The sequence below is a fragment of the Drosophila kikkawai genome, chromosome 2L (genome assembly GCF_030179895.1).
Source record: "Drosophila kikkawai strain 14028-0561.14 chromosome 2L, DkikHiC1v2, whole genome shotgun sequence".
Classification (NCBI taxonomy): Eukaryota; Metazoa; Arthropoda; class Insecta; order Diptera; family Drosophilidae; genus Drosophila; species Drosophila kikkawai.
In genome coordinates this window covers 6,787,092-6,808,394 of record NC_091728.1, presented here as the reverse complement: position 1 = coordinate 6,808,394, position 21,303 = coordinate 6,787,092, and the positions used below count along the sequence as shown (strand labels likewise).

The 21,303-nt window shown below is 38.6% G+C and overlaps 1 protein-coding gene across 4 annotated transcripts in view; it reads left to right on the top strand.

The window, feature by feature from the left end:
• The window catches only part of Samuel (SAM-motif ubiquitously expressed punctatedly localized protein), a 58,796-nt gene that overhangs the window by 9,042 nt on the left and 28,451 nt on the right, over window positions 1-21,303 (top strand). Inside the window, exons 1-2 of one of the 4 annotated variants that reach the window (XM_070283556.1) lie at window positions 1,587-2,623; window positions 3,756-3,893. In XM_070283556.1, the coding sequence (XP_070139657.1) occupies window positions 3,839-3,893 (55 nt within the window). In that variant the 5' untranslated portion in view covers window positions 1,587-2,623; window positions 3,756-3,838. Of the gene's footprint in view, window positions 1-1,586; window positions 2,624-3,752; window positions 3,894-21,303 lie in introns of those variants that run through there. The other 3 variants (XM_017177317.3, XM_017177316.3, XM_017177315.3) reach the window with 3 other exon arrangements.

Sequence of the window (21,303 nt, the reverse complement as noted above, 5' to 3'; positions counted from 1 at the left end):
CCAGCCTTTGGGGGTGAAAAACAAAAGAACACAACGATCTTTTCATTAGAATAATGCGATATGGGCAATTAATATGCATATGTTTCCTATTCGACCGTTTGTTGGCTTTGTTGCGAAGTTCAATCGAACAACAACTGGGCAAATACGAAAGTGCAACGCAACACCGCCCGGCGAACAACTGCAATATGCCTGTCCACCCCCCCGACCCACTCTCACTCCCACTGCCACCCACTGCCTCCCACTTTACCCTCGCTTTTTCGAGCTGATTGACGAGTGACGAGGCCAAAGTATCAAATGGCCAGCGACGACACAGATATGCCTCCGTTTACAAACAAAAACTGAGGCAAAAACCACTACATGACTTTAAAAAATAAATATATTTTGGGGATTTAGTAATTTTGCTACATAACTTATAACACTATTTCCGAGTTGATAAGCGTAATATAAGATAATTTAATATTCCAAGACTCTTTGTGCATACATATATGATATATCCTTAAATTTAATTTCCTTTCCAATTCTTAAAGTTTATTTCAATTTTTTTGCTGTGCAGTTACAGAACACGCCCACACTTTTGTTATTCACCAGCTCCAGCCCCGACCCTCGACTCCCTGATACCCCTAACCCTTTTCTTCCCCCCTTTCTGAAGTTGTAGAATTACTGTTGTCGTTCTCCATGACTTTATGGCGTTCTCGTTCCATCGTCTCGCCAGCTCATTTCCCCCGCCACTTGAACTCTGACCAGCTGACCTTCGTGAACCCTCGTCGCTGTGTGTGGTTATGTGTGCAGTTCAAAAGTGGGGATCTGAGCGAGAGGGTCAGGTGGGGCTAAAGAAGAGACTCATTGCGCTGCAGAGCATGACACACAGTGGACACTAATCAGTATTCTGTTTGGAGAATTTACCTCTCCGATAAGGTCATAAGATAATATATATTAGCTCTTAACAAATGTATTTCTCTCTTCTCTTCATTAATAAACTATTGTAAAGACTTACGAAAATACCTCTTAATATATTTATGCACCTGTTTAATTTGCAAGAACTCACTGTACTGATAAAGCGACCCTCTCTTAAGCTCTCTTCGCTCCGTTTGTTTTGCTACACAGCTGATTTTCCGGCTCTTTGATGCTTTTTCTCTCTTTTTCTCTGCCTCTTGAGCTTGCACGTGTGTGCTTTTAGCGGCTTGGGGCATTTGTGGTTTTGTTGTTGTTTCTCCGATTCTTCGCTTTTCCTCTTTATCTCTTCTCCTTAATTTTTGTTACCCAGTAGTCGTAGAATGGGAGGGAATGCCGGCTCGTCGGTATGACTGAATGAGTGAAGCGTAGCCCATGATATGGGTCCATTATACATATGTTCAAAATACTCAAAAAATAAAATAAATATATATTTAGTAACTTTTATTATGTCATATTCATTTGGGTAAAAAAGTACACAGTACTTGAGAACTATTAAAGACTACGTGTAACAGGATATCCCTTAGTCGATTCACTCTCCGCCGTTGCGTTCTTTCTCGTTTTTGTTTTCGTATTTCTATTTGTTGGGGGGGCGCTCTCGTGCTCTTTCGAATCGGTGTTCAGTACGATTTCGTTCGTGCGGCGGTCAACGTGAAAAAAGCTCGAGATCTGCGGCACTATCAGTGATCGACAGTTGCCCGATCGACGATCCACGATCCGCGATCAACGATCCCTAACCCAAGGCGCGCGTAAATACAGTACGAAATCGTACTTCTCACATTGATAAAAAGTACACACAAAAACGAGTGACGAGAAATTAAATTGTGTGCGGGCGTTGTGCAAAAAATGAAAGATTGAAAAAGTGTAAATCATATAAGCGTAACGGTAACGGCAGGAGAAAAAAGTGCACAGAAACGTCGCAACTAATCCCAACTAAAAATACACCGCACAGCAGATAAAAGCACAATCTCGCGGCACTCGCGGATTTTTATTTTTAGTTTTTACAACGAACTCACGTGTCTAACGACATTTTGACAGCCGAGATACAAATCTCTTCTTTGGTTTTTATTTTTTGCGAGAAGCCTGCGCACGTGACCAGCCATTAATGAATGAGACACTAGAGATAGAGAAAAGCCTAGAGGTACAGGGTAAAGTGAGAGAGCGCGACAAGTGATAACGCCGCGAAGAAAGAAATCCCGAAATCTTATGCAAATATCGAGAGCCACAAAAAAGTGAAACGCAAAAAATCAAGTTTAAAAGTCAAGAGTCACAAACAAAATTCAATAAACAATGCTTTGAAAGTTCAAAGCTACAAAACAACAAATGTTAATTGTGCAAAATATACAAAAGTATATTAGATTATCTCTCCCGAAACCAAAAGCGGTAGAGTGAGTAAAATAAGCCAAAAATATTAGGTGCAAACAAGTGGCTAAGACTAGATTGCTTTCAAGAATATCTAATTAATTAGTTTAAATATGAATAATTGACGGAATAATAATAATCCTATTCAAACTGAAAGTGACGAATAATATTGGAATTAAAATCCCGGCTACACTTAAACGCTTGACAATTTGTCAAATATTCAATTAGTCAGTCTGCCACTTCACTTAGTTAGTCGAACGGCTAACAATAGACAATTGTTGGGGCAATCAACGTCGAAACAATCAAAAAGGTAAATTCAAATTTCAATTTGAGTTTTGAGAAAAAAATAAACACAAACACACTCATAAAAAAACATTAAAAGAAATAGATACCGAAACCTAAACGAGAAACAAATGCATAATATAAATGCAAAAGCTGTTTAAATATTTGATAGCCAACGGAGAGCGACCTTAAACTTTTCTTTTGTTTCGTTCCAAACAGAAAAGGTTAAAGTTCCGATACAGTTTTAGCCAGGCACATCGAAACAAGTTTACTTTTTGTCATTTTTCTATCGTTTTTTTAGATCAAGTTTTGACGAGACTTTTGATCTTGAAGTTGGAGCGACCCTAGCTTGTAAACCTAATATTAAACTATACTAAAGCTTTTTTTCTTATAAATAAAATATTAGTTGATCCTGAACCCATTTAAAAGACTTCTTGATAACTTCATATTTCGTATTATCATATCTGTGAAGAATTAAAAAAGCTTACTAATAATTTATTATTTAGCGGAAGTTTTATGGTCTGTCAAAATCTATTAAGGCCGTCGTTAAAATTGATTGTATAAGATATGGCAGCTAGCTTAAAAGTATTAAAATGTTATTATATAACTGATTAATTATGTGCGTTTATGGTTATAAAGCACATTCTTATGGTTTATTTATCTCTTTTATCATAAATTACAGAACCAAAAATTAGCCACCACTGCAATTAATATAATTTAATTACTAAAATAACAAAAAACTTACAAACACTAATGGTGAACCTTAAACAAAAAGTAGCAACAAAAAGCAGTCATTGCAGGTACAATTTGACAACCAGCAAATTAATTAAGCAAACACCCAAAGCCAAGCTAAATGAACACATACGAAACTACCACATAAAGCCAACTACAAACTACCAATGATTACCACCGGGGCCTGGTGGACAATGCGAACAGAGATAAATTAGCAGCATAAATGGTCAAGACAACTGAAACGGCTAACAAAACCTGGCAACTTAATTGAAGAAGTGGTCGAGCGTAAAGTGTTAAAATAACTCTATAAGCCCCATGATTTGTCTTGGCCGCAAGTCTCTCTTTCTCTTTCTCTCTATTCGTATTTTGCCCACTACAGTATTTATTTATTTATTTTTTATTTCCTGCCTTCACTTTACTTGCAGCAGCCAGCAGTGTGACAGGAACAGCCGCGGATCGCCACACAGAGAGGGCAAATCGAGTCGGTTTGACAATATGTTGAGCCCCCATAATGAAGGAAATTGATACGGAGACAACAGTAGTATGGCCAGCCTGGTGTTATTCCGGTAAGTCGTCTCCGAATATGCCTCTTCTCCCCTCTAAACTTCACTCGCTTCCCAACTTCATGGCTTTATGACAACAAAAGCTGTTGAAAGTTCAACTATCGTTTTACGGTATTACTGCTGAGCGGTTTTTTAATACCCTATAGTTATGGGTGGAGTTGGATAACAGGTGGTGATCGTGTGATATGTTTTAAAAATCGATTGATTTTAAAACTGTATCAATTGTGTATGTTCTCTAAAGACGTACAAATCATGGAGGTTTCTATATTTTTTTTAAAGACCCAATGAACAATTTGTATTATTCTACTGTAAAGTAAATAGAATTGGTTATATACAAAAAAAAATATATATAAATTGTAGAGGATTCGAAATCTATTTAATATCATATAAGTAATACGATATTAAAAATAAAATAATAATACATCTTTTTTTAAATATTTCTTGATGCTTATGAATCTGGTTTTAGATCGTTTTATTGATAGTGAAATCTGGAATATGCTTCAAAAATATGTCTTGCATATTTTAAGTTCTGTTATAAAACGATCTATCTTATAATTTAATAAGAACTTCTCCTCATATCCGTTGGCAACTTTAAATTATGCATAGTTTCAGACCCCCAAAATCAATCTAAACCTCTAATTGAAACTTATGACTAAAAGGGTATCTCAAAAGTTAACCTAATCCCACAATTTTCCTCCGGCATTTCTATTTGTTTTCATTTATTTTATTTGTTATTGTGTATGCCTTACTTTTTTGGGTTTATATTTCCCAGTGGTCTGTGCGCTGAAAGGCCGTTGGCCATTGTGCCTTTTGTTGGCAGTGCGCTGTCAACGCCTGAAAATGAGTTACTGGTCAGTAGTAGTAGTGGAGTTTGTGGCCTACTGTTTCGACTGCTGCTGCAGTTTATGATCAAACGATTTTGTTTTGCCTCTTTGGGGCTTGTATTTTTATTACCACTTTTTTTCTCCGCGCCTGCCGTAAATTTGTCTCAGCCAGACCTTTGCCTTCGTTGTTTCTGTTTTCTTTGGTATTTTAACATTATTTATGGGCGTGAGACATTTTTCTGCTACTCTGTGATGGATTAATTAGATTGAGCAGTGTTTGTCCATTTGGTTTTCTTGATGTTTCACTTGCCGGACTGGCCGTCGTCAGGTACATATCTCAGCAGCCATGATGTCATGGCTCCCCGTATCTTGGCTCACCTTTGACTTTTGCTTTGGCTTTGGTCACTCGCAGTTAGCATGCAAAAACGAGAATTTCTGTTCGACATGCACATTGTGAAACACAAAAAGTTATATATGTACACAAAATCAGTAAAAAGTAAAAGGCAGAACTGAAATGATCGAACAGTCACCCAAAAACCGGAGAGAGAATTGGGGGTTTTTAATGACGTCAGTTAAAGTTGCACAAGCTGCTCACAATAATAATTATTCGCTTAACCTATTGCTGTGATTTTATTATTGATAAATTAACTGATTTAATCTTTTCTCTTATGGCTACATCTCACAAATCCACATTTCTTTATAGCATGCCTTCTCACGAACGAACATCGGATTTCGGGGAATAAAATTTTAACATAATAATGCTAATTACTACGAGTGCATGCCTGTATTAATTTCTGAGATCGATTAGCATTATTCTCTTTTAACTAAACTGGAATAAACTCAAATATTTGGACTTCCTTTTAATGGAGAAAATTGAATTAATTGGAATATTATTTTATTTATATAGTAAGAAAAGAGTTAATCTCTTTTATTTTTTTAAACTGTATCTTTCCATTCTCCACTCGCATTGTCAACCTTTTGACCATAAAAAAATCGTTCCAAAACCGCTCCCAAAATCGGCGAGTTCATCGCATATCTCAGTGCGGCAAATTAAGCATTCAGCATGCAAATTTTCATTAAATAAAAGTAAACTCCCCGTCCCAAAATAAGAGCCAGCCGCAATTTCAATGCGTCCCTCGATTTGACTTGACTTTGACCGGCTCCTCCAGCACCAGCTCCCAATAAGGCTGAAAGGGACGGTGGAGGGACAAATGAACGCCCAAATGGCCGACAAGTGGCGATAAAAAACAAAACGAAAAAAGAAAATATATATATAAGAAACGTATCGGGCTGCAGCAGCTTTAAAATAAAAATAATCAAAAATAAAAAATAAACAAGCAACTGATGCCGAACAGCGGCGAAGACGACGTCGCCGATGATGATAATGATGAAAAAGATCGCTCGCCGGGCAAAATTAAAATGCAAAACGAGTCAGCACCGAGGTCCCAAAGCGTCGGGAAGTCGCAGAGAAAAGGGCAAGCCTCGTCGTCCATCCAATACAGAAGCGACCCGTTCGCATCTCGGTTGCGGCCAGGCCAATACGAAAGTCCACCAACAGTGGAAGATCGGGGAAGGAAGATCTATTGAAAAATGCATTAAATATAAATCAAAATTATGAATATATATAATATTTCTTCTATTAATGAACAATATTGTTAGTTTTGATTAGTATATATTTAATAGTTTTTAAGACAAACGACTTTGATAAAGATCTATATTCTATAAAAGCCAAGAATCACCATGGATATCAATAGTAGTATCCAGATTCTGTCTGCTCTAATTCAGACTTATTTAAAGATGGCTTAACTTTGATTTTCTTTATTTCCAAGAGGGATAACTTTATTGAGAGGCCTCACTGTACCCCCATAATATCAATATGAGCCGCCAGAGCTGCTGGCAAAGGTTATAATGCATCTCCATCGCCGCTGCCGTCTCGAGGCGTCGTTCTTGTTTGCCTTTTGCGCTTTTCACTGGTTGGCACTCGGCTCTCGGTTCGCTGTTTATGCCTTTTTTTTTGTTTTTGCCTGACTTGACTCCGAAACCTTTGACGCGAACTTATGCCCTGCGAATGGCCATGGAATGTTGACTTGCTGTCTGTCTGCGGCCGAGAACGGCGACTGGGAATGAGTCGCAGTCAGGCAGAAATCAGAGGGAGCGCAAGATGACGACGATGAGGTCGGGGTAATAAGAAGCTTTACAATTTTAACAAACCCGATCTGTGGATACGCTTTGCTTTGATTATCAAAGGGGAGTTTAAAATAATTATGAAAATATTTTAAATATATCTTTGTATACCCAAGATAAATAGCATCGTCATTTGTTGATATATTATTAAATCTAAAGTAGTTTTATCAATGAAAAGTTCACCCAAAATGTTAAGAAGAAAACCTATTTTGAATATCCTTTTCCCCACATTTCCCTTCTTGGAAAGGGCATCTATATCTTGTGTGTGTGTGTTTGATGGATCGGTTAGGTCTGCTATATGCTTTATATGCCGATGGCGTGCAGTGAGTCGCCAATGACTTCCCTTCCGCTCGTTCCTCCGTTGGCTAAGGCAAAAGGCATCCTCGTATTTTTTATGTGTGCTCAACTTTGCACTCGGAGCAAAGTCAAAACGACTTGGGACACGCACACTTGTTGCTCTTTGGCACTGGAATTGCCTTACGTGGCATGCTCGTTGCACGTTGAACGTTCCAAGTTGCACATTGCAATCTGCCGCTGCTGCTGCACTTATTTATTGTTTGTTGTTGCCGTGGTTATGATTTGCGATTTTTTTTTCCCGCATATCGATGGCCACTTGGGCCGCGTCCCCTCTCTGCACCCCGGTCACCTCAATCCCAATCCCGATCCCAATTCCGATCCCGATCCCTCTTAGCACGGTAGCCGCCGCAGGGCGCAATTATGCCACTTGTCGGAATTTCACTCAGACTCAAGTCGGCGGAGAAGAAGAGCAGATAAAGCCAACGTTGCGCCGTCGCAGTAGCTCTCTCTATATATCTTTGCCTTTTTGTTTTAGTACAGTGGTCACTACTATTAAAAATTGCAAGTTTAGTTCAAAATGTTGTGTACTTAAATTATTCAGATGGGCATAAATCTAAAATAAGAAAGAATATTATTTCAATTTTAAGCCTGTTAAATTTTAAAGTAATATACATAGATTTTAACATTAAAATTTTCAAAACTGTTTGCTAAGAATGTTACTTTTCAAGGAGTCTTACCTGTAACCAGTACTGGATATGTGCAGATTTAAATTCATTTGTTTTGTTTCTGTTTCGGTCGCAGCTTGCGAGCCTAGAATCGCAAATGAGCAAAACGTGTAAATTATACGCGTCGCGGTCACAGCCCAAAGCAAATAATATATACAAAAAAAAAAAAAAAAAAAACATATAGGAAAAATTCCGCCTGGCTGCGACCCAATGAAGGTAAGGACCGAAGGTATACACATACTCACCCGGTACAGCGACACTTGTGTACGATTATTGGCTGCCACTCGAGTCCGAGTTCGAGTCGAGTTCTGTCAAAGTCGAGCTCTCAGCTCAGGTACTGTCACCCAGTGTGTTCCATGGGCTTGGGCTTTAGGGGACACACCCGCACAGCCAGACAGACTGTTATTCATCAAACAGCGAGTTAGAGAAGACAAAGAGTCATGCTTATCGAATTCTACATATTTTTAATAGAATATTTTTAATTTTTAGGTACATTTATTTAGATTAAATTTGTTGATATAAATGTATTTTAACCTTAAAATGTTCACTTGATCAATACTTAAATATTTTCCTTTACATCACCAACTTTGCACCGCCTCCCATTTCGATAATGCCCTTTAAGCTTGGCTTAAAGGTTGCTTGGAAATTCTTTTCTGGACAAAATGCCCCATACTTTTAGACCTATAGTAAAATGTATTACAGAAATTTCAGTGGGAGAAATGGAGGTCTATGTACTTAATCTTTCACAAGTCAGCGTTTACTCATTAGGGTCAGACTTTCAATTGTCGATGAGTCTTGTTCCCAGGTACTTTAACTGGCAAAGAAAATAGGGAAATTAGGGAAATTATATACTCTTCTAAAGCTGCCTTTCGATAGAGTATAAATATATTTTCCTATAACCTTTTTTTGATAAATCAATGAGTAGTGTAAGCTTACTTAAAGTTCGTTAAAATTTTTTTAACAAAAGGCTAGGTCGTGTAAATATTATAAGCGTGGGAGGTCTAGGAATGATTGAGCAAATATTTCGGTTTAGGCATACAAATATGTATTCTCCACCCAATCAATGTTCTTCTTATATCCAATCTGCCCTCTCTTTCGGAACTAAAGTTGATTTGCAAGTGATCAAGCTTGATCCCACCGCACCTTGTGGGGTAAAAAGCCAAAAGTTCATTAATTCCGAGTGACCTTTTCTCGTATACCGACTGCTTAGCTTAGAGATCTCTAATTGTATAGTAATTGATATTAATTAAGCGCTTTCAGTATATCAAAAAAGGTCTTCTTAGCTTTTGGGGTCTCCTCTTCGCCATGGTTTCTTGTTTTCTTTTTGTTCAGCGTTTGTAAAATATTTATCATGGAATACCTGCCTACACATTCTGGTCAAGCAAATAATTAAATAATAACAAATAAAAAACGAACAAGTTAATGGCATTTAAAGTTCATTGTTGTTGTTGTTGTTAAGTGTGTGTGTGCAGCTTTTTACATTAACAATTGAACTTGAACTGAGCTGCCGTATGGGCAAAAAAAAAAACAAAATGAAATACGAATAACACAAAGCCAACAAAAAAAAATCGTTAAAAAAACGTTAGGCGCCCATAAATTTCAAGTGTATCCGACCCTCTTATCCTCTATCTCTTTCCCGCTCTGTCTGTGCACCTGTGTGAGTGAGCGTGTGTCTGTGTTAACCATGACTGTAACAAATTTAACGAACGTCATTGAAATGCCATGAAAAAAGTCCATGTAATTGTCAAGTCCAAGAGCGCGCGAAAAAATTAAAAACAATACAAACAAACTAAACAAAAAAACTCACAAATGCTGCTCAATAAAATCAACAACAACTACAACAACACATGCAAAGTTTGCGCCTTGTCCATTAAAAAAGTAGCAAGACCAAGCCTCAAGTGGTTTCCAAAGTTTTTTTTTTTGTTTTTAATAAAATGCCAAACCAACTCACATACCGCAAGGTTGATTCTCTCTTCGCATGAACCAATAAAGTCATACAGACAAAGAAAAAATTATACGCATATTTATTTAATTTAATACAATAAAGTAAATGTTTTATTTTAAATAAAATAGTTGCCAAATTTTGTATTTTGAGTCTAACATAGATATTACCTTAAGATTCTTAAAATTCTTAATTCGAAGGATACCTTTCCGCATCCAATGCCCCTAAAATTCTCAAGTACTTATTTTGGGGTTTACAGATTGCTTGATGAAGAATCTTAAATAAGTAGACAATTTAAATTCGATTCTTATTTTAACTAATAAATAAGTTGATATACTTTTTTGAATTTAACTCATTTAATTTTTATTATTTTAGGCTCCTGTTTTAAAGACTCCCTTAGATAATAACTCATAAACTAACATTTTTGTTTCCGTGCACTATACACATAAAGATACCAAAGCGTAGCTCCCAAATAACAACAATAGCAACAAAGGACTGACAACGCTTTTAGAATTCAATTAAAAAATCATTGAACGACTCTCGAGCCCTGCTCAAACACACGAAGAAGAAGCACCCGCCTGAAATGATAGCGGGTGTACACCGAGTAAGAGGAAGAAAGAGATAGAGTATCGAAATTGAAGTGAGAGGGAGAGAGGTCAGACCAAACGGCGACGATCATTGGCGCAGATATTGACAAAATGTCGCAACGTGAGCAAATTATTGATGAGTTAGCAAAAACAAAAGAACAGTCAGTCGGGGGACAGCCCTCCTCCATATAGCATATTATAGTATATCGGTTTGGATATCGGGGATCGGCAGGCAGTTGTGTGTTGTGTGTGTATCCCAAAATGCCTGAGCTTATTAACATATTTAAGCAATTTGCTGCGGGGGGGAGGAATGGGAATTTACGGGACGAGGAAGATCGGGACGAGGAAGATCGGGTGTGAGGCCCGTAAACGACCTCAAAACGCAGCACTTTCTGGGCAGGTTCGGGAAGTGGTAACAGTTGGTAACAGGTGCGGGCTATACCCTATAAGTATTCTTGATTTATAATTATTAAAAATGTATTACAAATTAAATAGTTTCCAGAATCAAACTTCCCCAAATAAAGAACGTGGTCTAAAAAAATTCTAAAGTTTGGACCCCTTATATCCATTTTATTTTTTTAAGAAAAAGTATACTTCACAATACCCGGGTGAAACCGCAGCTCCAAAGATCTTGTCAAAGCTGTATGGCTTAGCTTTTAAGAATTTTTCCATTTCATTTGTCCGAGTTTTAACCGTGCGTTCTGTTTCGGTTCTGTTTACCTCCTTCACGATGCGCGTGACCCCAAGACAAGCAAACACTCTTGGCCATGTTTCCATACTGGCCTCGACTTGGCTTTATGACACCCAACGCACAGCACACACATCACACAAGCGCTAATGCTAACGCAGACGCACACTCGCACTCGCGTTGAGATCTCGATGGGTCGGTCTTCTGGGTCCGAGTCCGTGTGCGAGTCTGTTTGATTATTCAATTTGAAAGTTATTCATTATGCGATCACGTACTCGAACCAACTGCCCGGCTCGACTTGGCTTGGCTCGGTTCAGTTTAGAGCCCCATCCCAGCAGAGGTCAACGCTCGGAGTCAGAGTTGTCAATCAGTCAGTCAGTCGCCGGCAGTCAGCATGGCCAAAAATCTTTTACCCAAATTGAATTTCTGACACATTATTTATCTGCCATGGTTTTTTTTTCCTTCCACCCAAAATGTTTTTATGTGGCCTCTAATGAAGTTTTCACCCGGTCGGTCCCCCCGGTTTTTTTACGACCCCAAACAACGTCTGTAACCTCAAATTAGTTGACGGCCAGAGTGGCCACAGTGCCATCGTTAAATGCGGAGGTTGGACAAGACGGTTTCCTGTCATAGGACAGGATTTGCCACCGCAAATGACAAAAAATTAACAGACTCGAGATCCGCGATCGCTTTGCCTTTGGTCCCTTCACTCGTACTTGTACCTGCGCATCTAATCTCCATCATCGAACAGAGAAAGAGAGAGGAGCTGGGAAGCAGCCGGGCTAGTTCAGGATAGAAGATGGCAAGCTGTAAAATTGCCATTAAATAGTTGCCGTTCCTGTTGATTTTTAATGTTTTCGTGACTTACACTGAGGAAACAGAGGAAAATAAAAATTGAATAAAATATAACTTATATCTATATAAAAACTTTTCAATTTAAGTGTTACTAAAAATAAAATTACTTTTAGAATATTTAAATTCTTTTTATAACAAAGGATATATTTATTTTTTAATAATTTTGACTTTCTCCCAGTGTGATTGGTACATCTTTTCGACTTCCTCTGGCGCTTTCCAGAGCTATTTACACTTTTGCCTTCTGCCTTCTTTGGATGAGGTTGAAGTATTATTTTTATGTTTACTTAGCCTCCTCCCAGTCCTTACAGCTTCTTCGCTTTTCCCCCGGTTTCTGCATCTGTTGATGATGTCTCAATTAGCTGGTCTCTTGTGGATTTTTGTGGCTTGCCAGGAGAGTTGGTGAAACTATTAAAAGCCACTCGCCTGCTGGTGTGTGAGTGTGGAACCTTACCATTTCACGGGGATCGTTATCTTCTAGCCGGATATTGCGAGCATAGTGATTTATCTAGGAGATAATAATGATACTCGTACTCGCTTAGTATCTGGCGAATCTTAAGCATCTTTGTGTTCGATCTTTGCCCGGCTGCTTGACTTCAAATATCCCTTATCTGGCTGCTTGTAAATTATCTTTGGATCCGTTATCTTCTAGCTGTTGGCCAAGTTTGCCTTTAGTTTTTGGTTTACTCTAGTGTGATGGAAAGTTTGCTTGGATGTAAGATTTATAAAACTTCTTGCCAAAGGTCATCTGTCTTGTGGTGTCTTGAACAGTATATATAATGGGGCATAAAATGAGAATGATCTCATTTGGTGACAGTTTTCTTAATCATCGTTGGGAGTAACTCTCTCTTCTTAGAAGACATTATTATTATCTAAATTTTAAAAAATATAAATTTAGCTGGAATTTAGATATACTTATCTAATAAGCATGAAAAAGAACTTGATACCATTGTAGTACCAGCAGTTTTTAGTTAAGCTTGCAATAAACAACCGAACTCTTTGTAAAAGCTAAAATTGGTACACTGGCAGGGACTTTATATTTGAAAATAAAGTTAGCATTACTTTCGTTAAGTTCTGTAAACGTTTGTTTTACTATTCCAATTTCTAGATGTTATTTAAGTTGGTTTCTACCTTAAACAGCTTTTGATTTTCCAATCCCTTTTTAAGAACCCCAGTGCTCACTCCATTTGTGGACTTCCCCTAATAGTTCACACACACTCAGCTGTCACCAGGAGAAACTCCCAGAGGAACTGCACTCCCGATCCTCTTAGTCCCGAAGGGGCGGAGAATTATGCAAACTCCCGGGTAACTGTACATTTATGCATATGAGGCAAGACGGGGCTAAAACGCTTATTCTGTGGCGATTTTGGGCCTGCAGCATAATAGTTCAATCACTTGTCGCCTCAAATGCGCATTCATCTCCGTCTGTTTCAGGCCCGGCCTTTCTCTATTTGTCACAAACACCAATTCCGTGTGACAAATTTGTATGGCTTGCCGGCGAACGATTCGGGAAAACGATCTTTTTTCTTTTTTTTTTTTGTGGCTTCTTTGGCGTTTTTTGTGTGTTTGGGCCTCGGCGATGCCAAATATGGGGACTCCTTCTACGAGAAGAGAGACCTGTGCTGGGATGGGAGTACTTTATGCCTAGATATGTGAGTTGACTGCGCGGGTATTCAAATGGGCGACTCAACTTGCTGGAGAGCTTCGCGGGGGACTCTCAGCGGCAGTTTGTCGCGCATTTAAAATGCAAATTATCATCATTATGATGGCCCATCATCAACCCCATCATCATCATCGTTATGATCATTGACGGACAGCCTCCTCCTGCCATTCTGCAGTCTGCCGTCTGTCGTCTTTGACTCTGCCTTTGCGAAATTGTTGTTGGCAAATTATTACCTTGGCCAAAGTCATAAACATTTTGGCATGTCTTCACGTGCCACGATCATCATCATCATCATCATTATTATTGCGTTGATCGGGCAGAGAGTATAGAGTACAGGGAACTGGCGTAGGGGCACCCCAAAGTCAGTCATAAATTTGTCACAAAAATATATATACTTACATAAAGTCTTCCCAGTCTTTTGGGTCTCTCTCTCTCCCTGTGTGTGCTGGCTGTCTGGGTCTTGTGTGTGTGATTTGTCAATCCGTCATTGAAGCGCCGTTGTTTAGTCGGTAGATTTATGGGGGAGTCGATCTCTTTACAGCGCTTCCTCAATCCGATCCAGGGGTTTAGTGGCTTGAGTTTGGAGGGGTAAATATCCCAAAGTCTTTAGGAGGTTGTTTAATTATTAGTAAAGTCAAGAATATTGAATGAAACCCACTTGCTTTTAATATTTATATTCCGCTTTTATGTAATTTTCTCCACCTTTTCGTTTGTTATTGTATTTTTTCCCCTGGATTTCATTGCGTATACTCCCCCCTATAATGCTCGATCTTTTTGTATTTATTTCTTTTATTCTCTTACTCACCCACTGTCTTTATACCCATGGTTGTTGTTGTCACGCGCTGCTATTATGCAAATATTGGGCTGTTAAATTGTATGGTGCACGCGTTATTTATTCTTTTGGGTCTTTATTCTCGAAGGAAAAACGACAAAATAAATCGACGAAAATTAAAGTCACCATAATAAAGCTCGTCGATTGTTTATGTTGTTGGGGTATCATTATATGCCATTTATGTTGCATAAATTACGGCGCTTCGCTCTTTTGTCATTTGCGAAAATTGCAAATCAATTGATCGCTGATATGGGCGGCCATTTGGGGGCATAGAGGAAGTCGTCATAAGAACAGAGTGATAATGCTGTAATTATTAAAAGTATTAAGTGTTATTATGCTCATTTAAAAGCAATTTAACGTATAGCACATGGAATCATTTTTAAAAAATAACAACGATATGTATATTATGAATTCTTAGTAACAAATAATTTCGTATATTTATTAATTCATTTTCATACATATCCCTGACTCATCTCGATCCTCCTACAAATTCTTATCTGAGTCAGGCCAGGGGTTTTTGCTGCCACCTCCTCGACAAGTGTGTTGACCTATTTTGTGGTTAACCCTAAATGCAAACGATTCCTGTACTCCCTCCTGTACCCCTCCTTGACCGCGTAATGCTGCATTGCAGCACGTAGTTGTGTGTGCCTCTCTCTTTCGCCACCTACACACAATGCTTATATATGTATATATACGTTTTATATATATATATGAACTCTGGTGAACCGCTGAAAGCAGAAATGAAATGGCGACAAAGGCGAAATGGCAATATCAATCAATTCGAGGAGCGTGAGTGAGAGAATTGCAAGAAATCTAAAAAAGAGTGTACTACAACGAGTGGGCGATTGAGAAGGGGGGGGCCAAGAGATACAGAGAGAAAGAGAGTGCCAACGGGAGAGTCAGCGCACTATGGGGAATTTTGCCATTTTCATGGTATTAATTAATAACTTTTAAACTAAGTAATATATTTCGAAACGGTTTTTTTTATTATAGTTATGGACTCCATAAGAAATGTTTTTTGGAAAAATGGGCGTGGTTCCGCCCTCGCTTGACGATTTTTGTATTTTTAATTTTTTTTTTTAAGTGTATAAGGTGGATTTTTTTTTTAATTCAAACAATATATTTTATAGACATAATAAAAAAAATACATTGTCTTCATTTTTAAGCTCTTAGTGAGATATTAAATATAAAACGTCATTTTCATATTCATTTTATTCATAAAAGTGGTCCAGGCCTTCAAATTCGCCTATAACTTCGATTTGGCACTTGCATTAATTCAAAAAAATTTGCTTTTCCTTTTTAAAAAGGTAAAATGATTTGACACATTAATATTTATATGTAATTAACCTGAAAAATGGTTTTTTCTTGGTAAAATTTGCTCGAAAAGACCTACAAAAAAAATTAAATTACGCAGATTGTGCGGATTTGTGCACATTGAGACAAATTGCCTTTTATTTAGAATGAATGCCTCTACAACATATATCGGACGTACAGCAATACAAAGACATATATTTTTTATAGGTCTCTTCAAAGTGAAATATTTTTTCAAAAAAATTTCCTTAGAGGAACACTTAGAAAAATCGGAATATATCAGTAAGACACGCACAGATCAATGTATTAGTACACACGACACATAATAATTACCAGTACTATTGGTCTCCATCAAAACTTTAATCAAAAATTGGTTCTACTTTTTAGTTTTTCAATTTCAAAGTAACCGAATAAAAAATAGCTATTTTCCATCACGTCCATTTTGGCTACAACAGCCGACTTTAACAGTGGATAGGCTTAACAGTGCACTGTTAATTAACATTTCTGGTACTACATTTTATAGAGCCATATATTTTTAATATGTTTACATAAAAAAAACTCAAATATTTAAAGTTTGATAAAATGACTTAATACCACGGAAATGGCAAAATTCCCCATAGTGCAGCGGTCGTGGACATCGTCGTCTATATTTACACTTGTGGCCTCTTATCAAATGGCAGCGGCGCAGTTGACTTTTTTGACTCGACGTTTGTGTGTGCGGCGGCTCTCCGACCGGTGTTGTTTTTGTTGTTGCGGTTGCTGCCTGACTGATCTGTGTACTCTATGTACTATATGTTGTTGTTGCTGCTGCTTTTGAATTTTGTACGCGTCGACCGCTGCTTTGCTGCTTTGACTTTTTGCTCTGGCTTTGTCGCTATTTTGTGCTGTTGTTGTTGTTGTTGTATTTTATTTTAAATATATACAGCACGAGAAAACAACAAAAACAACAACTCGGGGGCAAAACGGGAACAGTCAACACGATACGAAAGAGCACAGGGTATTTTACATACACAAGTCAAAGGAGAAGATAGGGAGACTTTTATCGGATTGAGAGGAATTTGAGTTTGGTTCTATTTGGGGTGTCGAGAATTGTTTCCAGTTTTGAGTGTTTAATTAATATTTTTGATTTAAAAAGATCTTTACATATAAAATAAGAAAATATCAAACTATGTATGTATGTATATTCAAAGAATTGTCTTTTAGGTTATAGTTTGTTTTTTGAGATTTTAGATAAAATAAACCGCAATTTTTTGATTTTAATAATTAAAATGGGAAAAAAGATTTTAAAAATGTGAAGCTAGAATTTAAATTAAATAATTAATATGACTTAATAAGGGGCTTTAAAGATTTCAGCTATTTTCGTGTCCTTAAAATACAAATGTTGTGTAAAAACTACCTCACAGATTGTAAAATTTAAAGTAGAACCGAGTGTTAAGTTAGAAATGTGATATCAACTATCTCTCTAAACAATCCAAGTAATTTAAAAAAATTTTAAAATAAAAAGCCCTATAATTAAAGGCCAAATGCATTTTCACCCACCAAAACCCTATTTGGCTGAACTGCGTTGTTTCGCTTCGGTTTTTATTCCACTCTAACCAGACGGAGTCGCCTTGTGCGATAAGTTCGCGTGCAAAGGTTTTGAACTGCTTGAACTTGTTGGTACACACACCAGTCGCTTGGCAAAACGGCGGCAAATATGTCTGTTTTGCTACATATGTACATCTGTATATACAATCACATACATATATGGGCAGAATAACCCATATATACTACATGTGTACTTGGTAAGCAGGAAATTATACTATTGAGTGCCTTCTGGGCGATCGTGTTTAAGATTTTTAATTACACATTAAGCATACGCCATGTCAGCCGATGCGGGTGTGGAATGATATGGTAGATGGCTTAGACATATGAACGTTACGATATAAATGCAACGAAGTATTGGAAATATTTAAATAAAATATCATTTTCCTAAGATTAAATAAGGTTGCTACAAAAACTTAAAAAGAAAATATTACGTATACGTCGGGTAAGCCCTGTGGTTGTAAGAGTTAACTATTTAAAGTTTTTTCAATAATTAAAATGCTGTAAATATATTGTTTATAAACCACCAATCCTCGTGAAATGAGACAAAGCACTCCACAGAAACCTTAATAAGAGACAATACGTATACGCAACGTTATCAGTCTGACACTCAAGACCTTTTGAAATAGACTTGATATGGAATAGATTTTCCCTGGAATAGAACCCTATTAGTGTCAAGTTTAAAGATGGCACATTATCGAAAAAATGCAATTATTTGGAAGTCTTCAATTGATACGCAGTTTTATGGGCGGCTCCAACCTTGCGCCATCAATCTGCCGCCTTAACTGGCTCTCAATGGCCACCAAAAAATAAAAAAAAAAATGCATTAAACAAGACGCGGATGAGGCTGCTGCTGCGGCTGCAACACTCACAACTTGTTAACAGGACAGACCACAAGGAAACACGCCCCAAAAGGCACCCCACAACTCGAAATTGCCACAACTTCGTACCAAGATCAAGTCCAAGTCCAAGTCCGAGGCGCAAGTCCAAGTCGTCTCCTCATTCGCTCTGGCCATAAATTTGGGGCGAACTGAGCTTGAACTCGTATGAAATTTATGTGCAACATGCACCGATTTTGCCAGCTATACATTACAACTGCTACACATGTTATATGGAGATAGAGGAACATATAGACGGATACTGACTAAGACTCGGACTAGGAAGGAGAGTCCTCTTAGCGGTTTTCTTTATCGCCGAATATCAATCAAGCCCGTTGAAATTCGTTGCACATTTGAGACCTCTCCGGAGCTGCCCAGTCCGAAGTCTACTATATAAAGTTCAAGAGTTTGTGGCTTTTATCGACTCAAAATCCATAAAAGAGTGCATTGAAATGGTCACTGTCTGTCTGACGGAAGTCATCATGGACATTTAATACGGCTGCTTGAATACCCTTTGACGGGGCTTATGGATAAGTTTAAAAAGTAAAAATGTTATAAACTAAAAGCGATGCATCTATGCTTTTTTTTGCTATACAAAATTATTTGCAAAAATGCCGAATCTAGATTAATAAGTATAATCTTTAAAGTCATAACTTGGAGTTAGCATATGAAAGCTTCGCTCTTTGTCAAAACTTTTCCCCTGATATATTGGCCAAAGTTGGGCATAGAGTTTTAGTGGCTTAGACGGGCGACTGGCTCGTTTAATTGCTGACAAATTTATAGAGCGCTGCACATTAATTCGCTGCGCCTAAAATCACAGAAATGCATTAGCCGGGGAGACGAGCCAAGAAGTCGCTGCTGGTCGCGGCTGCTCCTCCGGCCTGCTCTGCTCTGGTCGTCGCAGTCGTAGTCATCACCCGTCGCGCGGGACTCAACCTCAATCCCAAATGTGCAGCCAATGTGCAAATGTTTCTTTTCGTTTATTTTCCGTTTTTTTTTTTTCAGCCTGTTTTTTATTATTTTACCACGGCTGCTGCGGTGGCTGCCAAAGCTTGCTGCTGCTTTCATCTAAAACCAACAGCGGCTCCGATTCGATGCTGCCGGCAGACACGATCTGCTAGACGCGCAGAGGCCCGTTCATTTAATTATCGAATTTAATTAATCTGCACTTGATTTCCTCGCCTTAGCCCCAGACAGGGGCGGAGAGGGGTATTCAACCGGCGAACCCCTCGCTGGCTCCCTCTCTCTCTCTTTGACTCGGCAGGTGCCTTTGAGGCATGCGCAGCACATCTGGTTTTGGTCTCCCTTTCTCCCCCCTGGCTGGGTCTCGGTCTAACTATCATATCGGCATCAATTGGCAAATTGTTTTATAGGTTTTTTTCCTTATATTTTTCCCCATTTGTTGGGTCTTTTTTAATTACTTGAAAAGTCAAATTCGTTTGTTTAATATTATTTTGAAGAATCAGTTGTTTATTTAATATATCGTATAGGGTAAATGATTAAAGAACATAACTCTTTTAGTTTTTTACAAGTTTTAACCTAAAGAGCAGTAATAATTCCTTATATTGTTATTAGACCCAATGGAAACCCATAAAAATCTAAAAAACATTACTAGGTTTAAATAAAACTAGTCCTAGATGGTTATTATTTCAACTGCAGATTTCAGCTCCCTTCCACTTTCAGTTGCTTAGATTTTTGTGGCATAACCTGCACTAATTAGTAGAGTTGCCAGAGCAAGCCAGAAATAACTGGCGATCCTGAGAGCCACCATAAATCGCTATCCAGGAAGGCAAGGCACTCGGCAAAAAGGGAGGCAGCAATGGGTTCAGTAGGGTGGCACCACTGGATTGGCGTCGTTTTGGGGCTGCGAGTGCAACCCACAGAGGCATGGCGCACACGCGAATATGCAACGGAGCAGCAACATTAAACATGCAACGCAGAGCCAAGAAATCGGGGCGAGCATCTAGTAAATTTATGAACCTGAACCTGGGCCACCAGATGCAGACGGAGGCAGGCAGGCGCTGGAGAAGGTTGCGGCTGCTGGCTGCTGGCTAGTGATGGTGGCGAGTGGCGGGGAAATCAAGTAAAAATCAAATTAAAACCAGAGCAGGCAAGCACGAAATTTCTAAGGAAATTTCACCCCGTATGTGGCATGCAACAAGATGTTTTTTTTTTTCCTCCTCTCAGTTTTTGTCGGTTTGCGGTGCGCGCTCCTGGTGAATGACCAAAGCCGAAACCAAAACCAAAACCAAAACTAAAACCAAAAGCGCAGCAAGGCGAGGCGAACAAGAAGAGGCAGAAGTGAGATAGCGAAAAAACCTGTGCTAATTATTATTTAGAGCTGGCCTGCCAGCAATCTGCACCAATTTAACCAAATAAGGCGCTTTTAGCGGCCAAATACACTGCTCTGCGCCGCCTGCCTGACCGGCATGCAACCGAGTGGACGGTACCGGCGGGAATGGGATGGAATCGAATTGGATTGGATCGGATGGTGGTGTGGTGTAGTGTGGTGTGGCTTGGCACAGAGGTGGAGAAATCTCCTAGCTAAAAGTTGAAAGGCCTCTTCTGATGATGGCCTCACTGTGCAGCCGAGTGTGTGTGTGTGTGTAGCAGAGTGTACCTGTGTGCTGCTGCTGAGGTGCACCTGTTTTACAGGAATTCAGAACCAGCGTCGTTGTCGATAATAAACTTTAATGCTAATAGTGGTTGTACATCATCTGCAATGGACCAAAAAACGACAAGGTGGGGTCTAGCGAGGCGACCGTGACACGAACTTCTGTAAATAATTAACTTCTGTCGAAATTTAAAAAAAAATTTTAATAGTATCTTAGGAATTACTATTGCAAAAACTTCTTTCTGATCCTCAATTAAATGCCACACTTATATGGAATCAGAATTATAACCACGTTCAATCTCCAAGGATATTAGTTGAGGAGAAATTTCTCTATGATTACCTTTCCTTTTATGGTTAAATAGATCGTGAGTCACGGTCCTATCTCTCCTTTGAGCCTAAGCCTTCCATTGCGACCGCTAGTTCTGACACTTG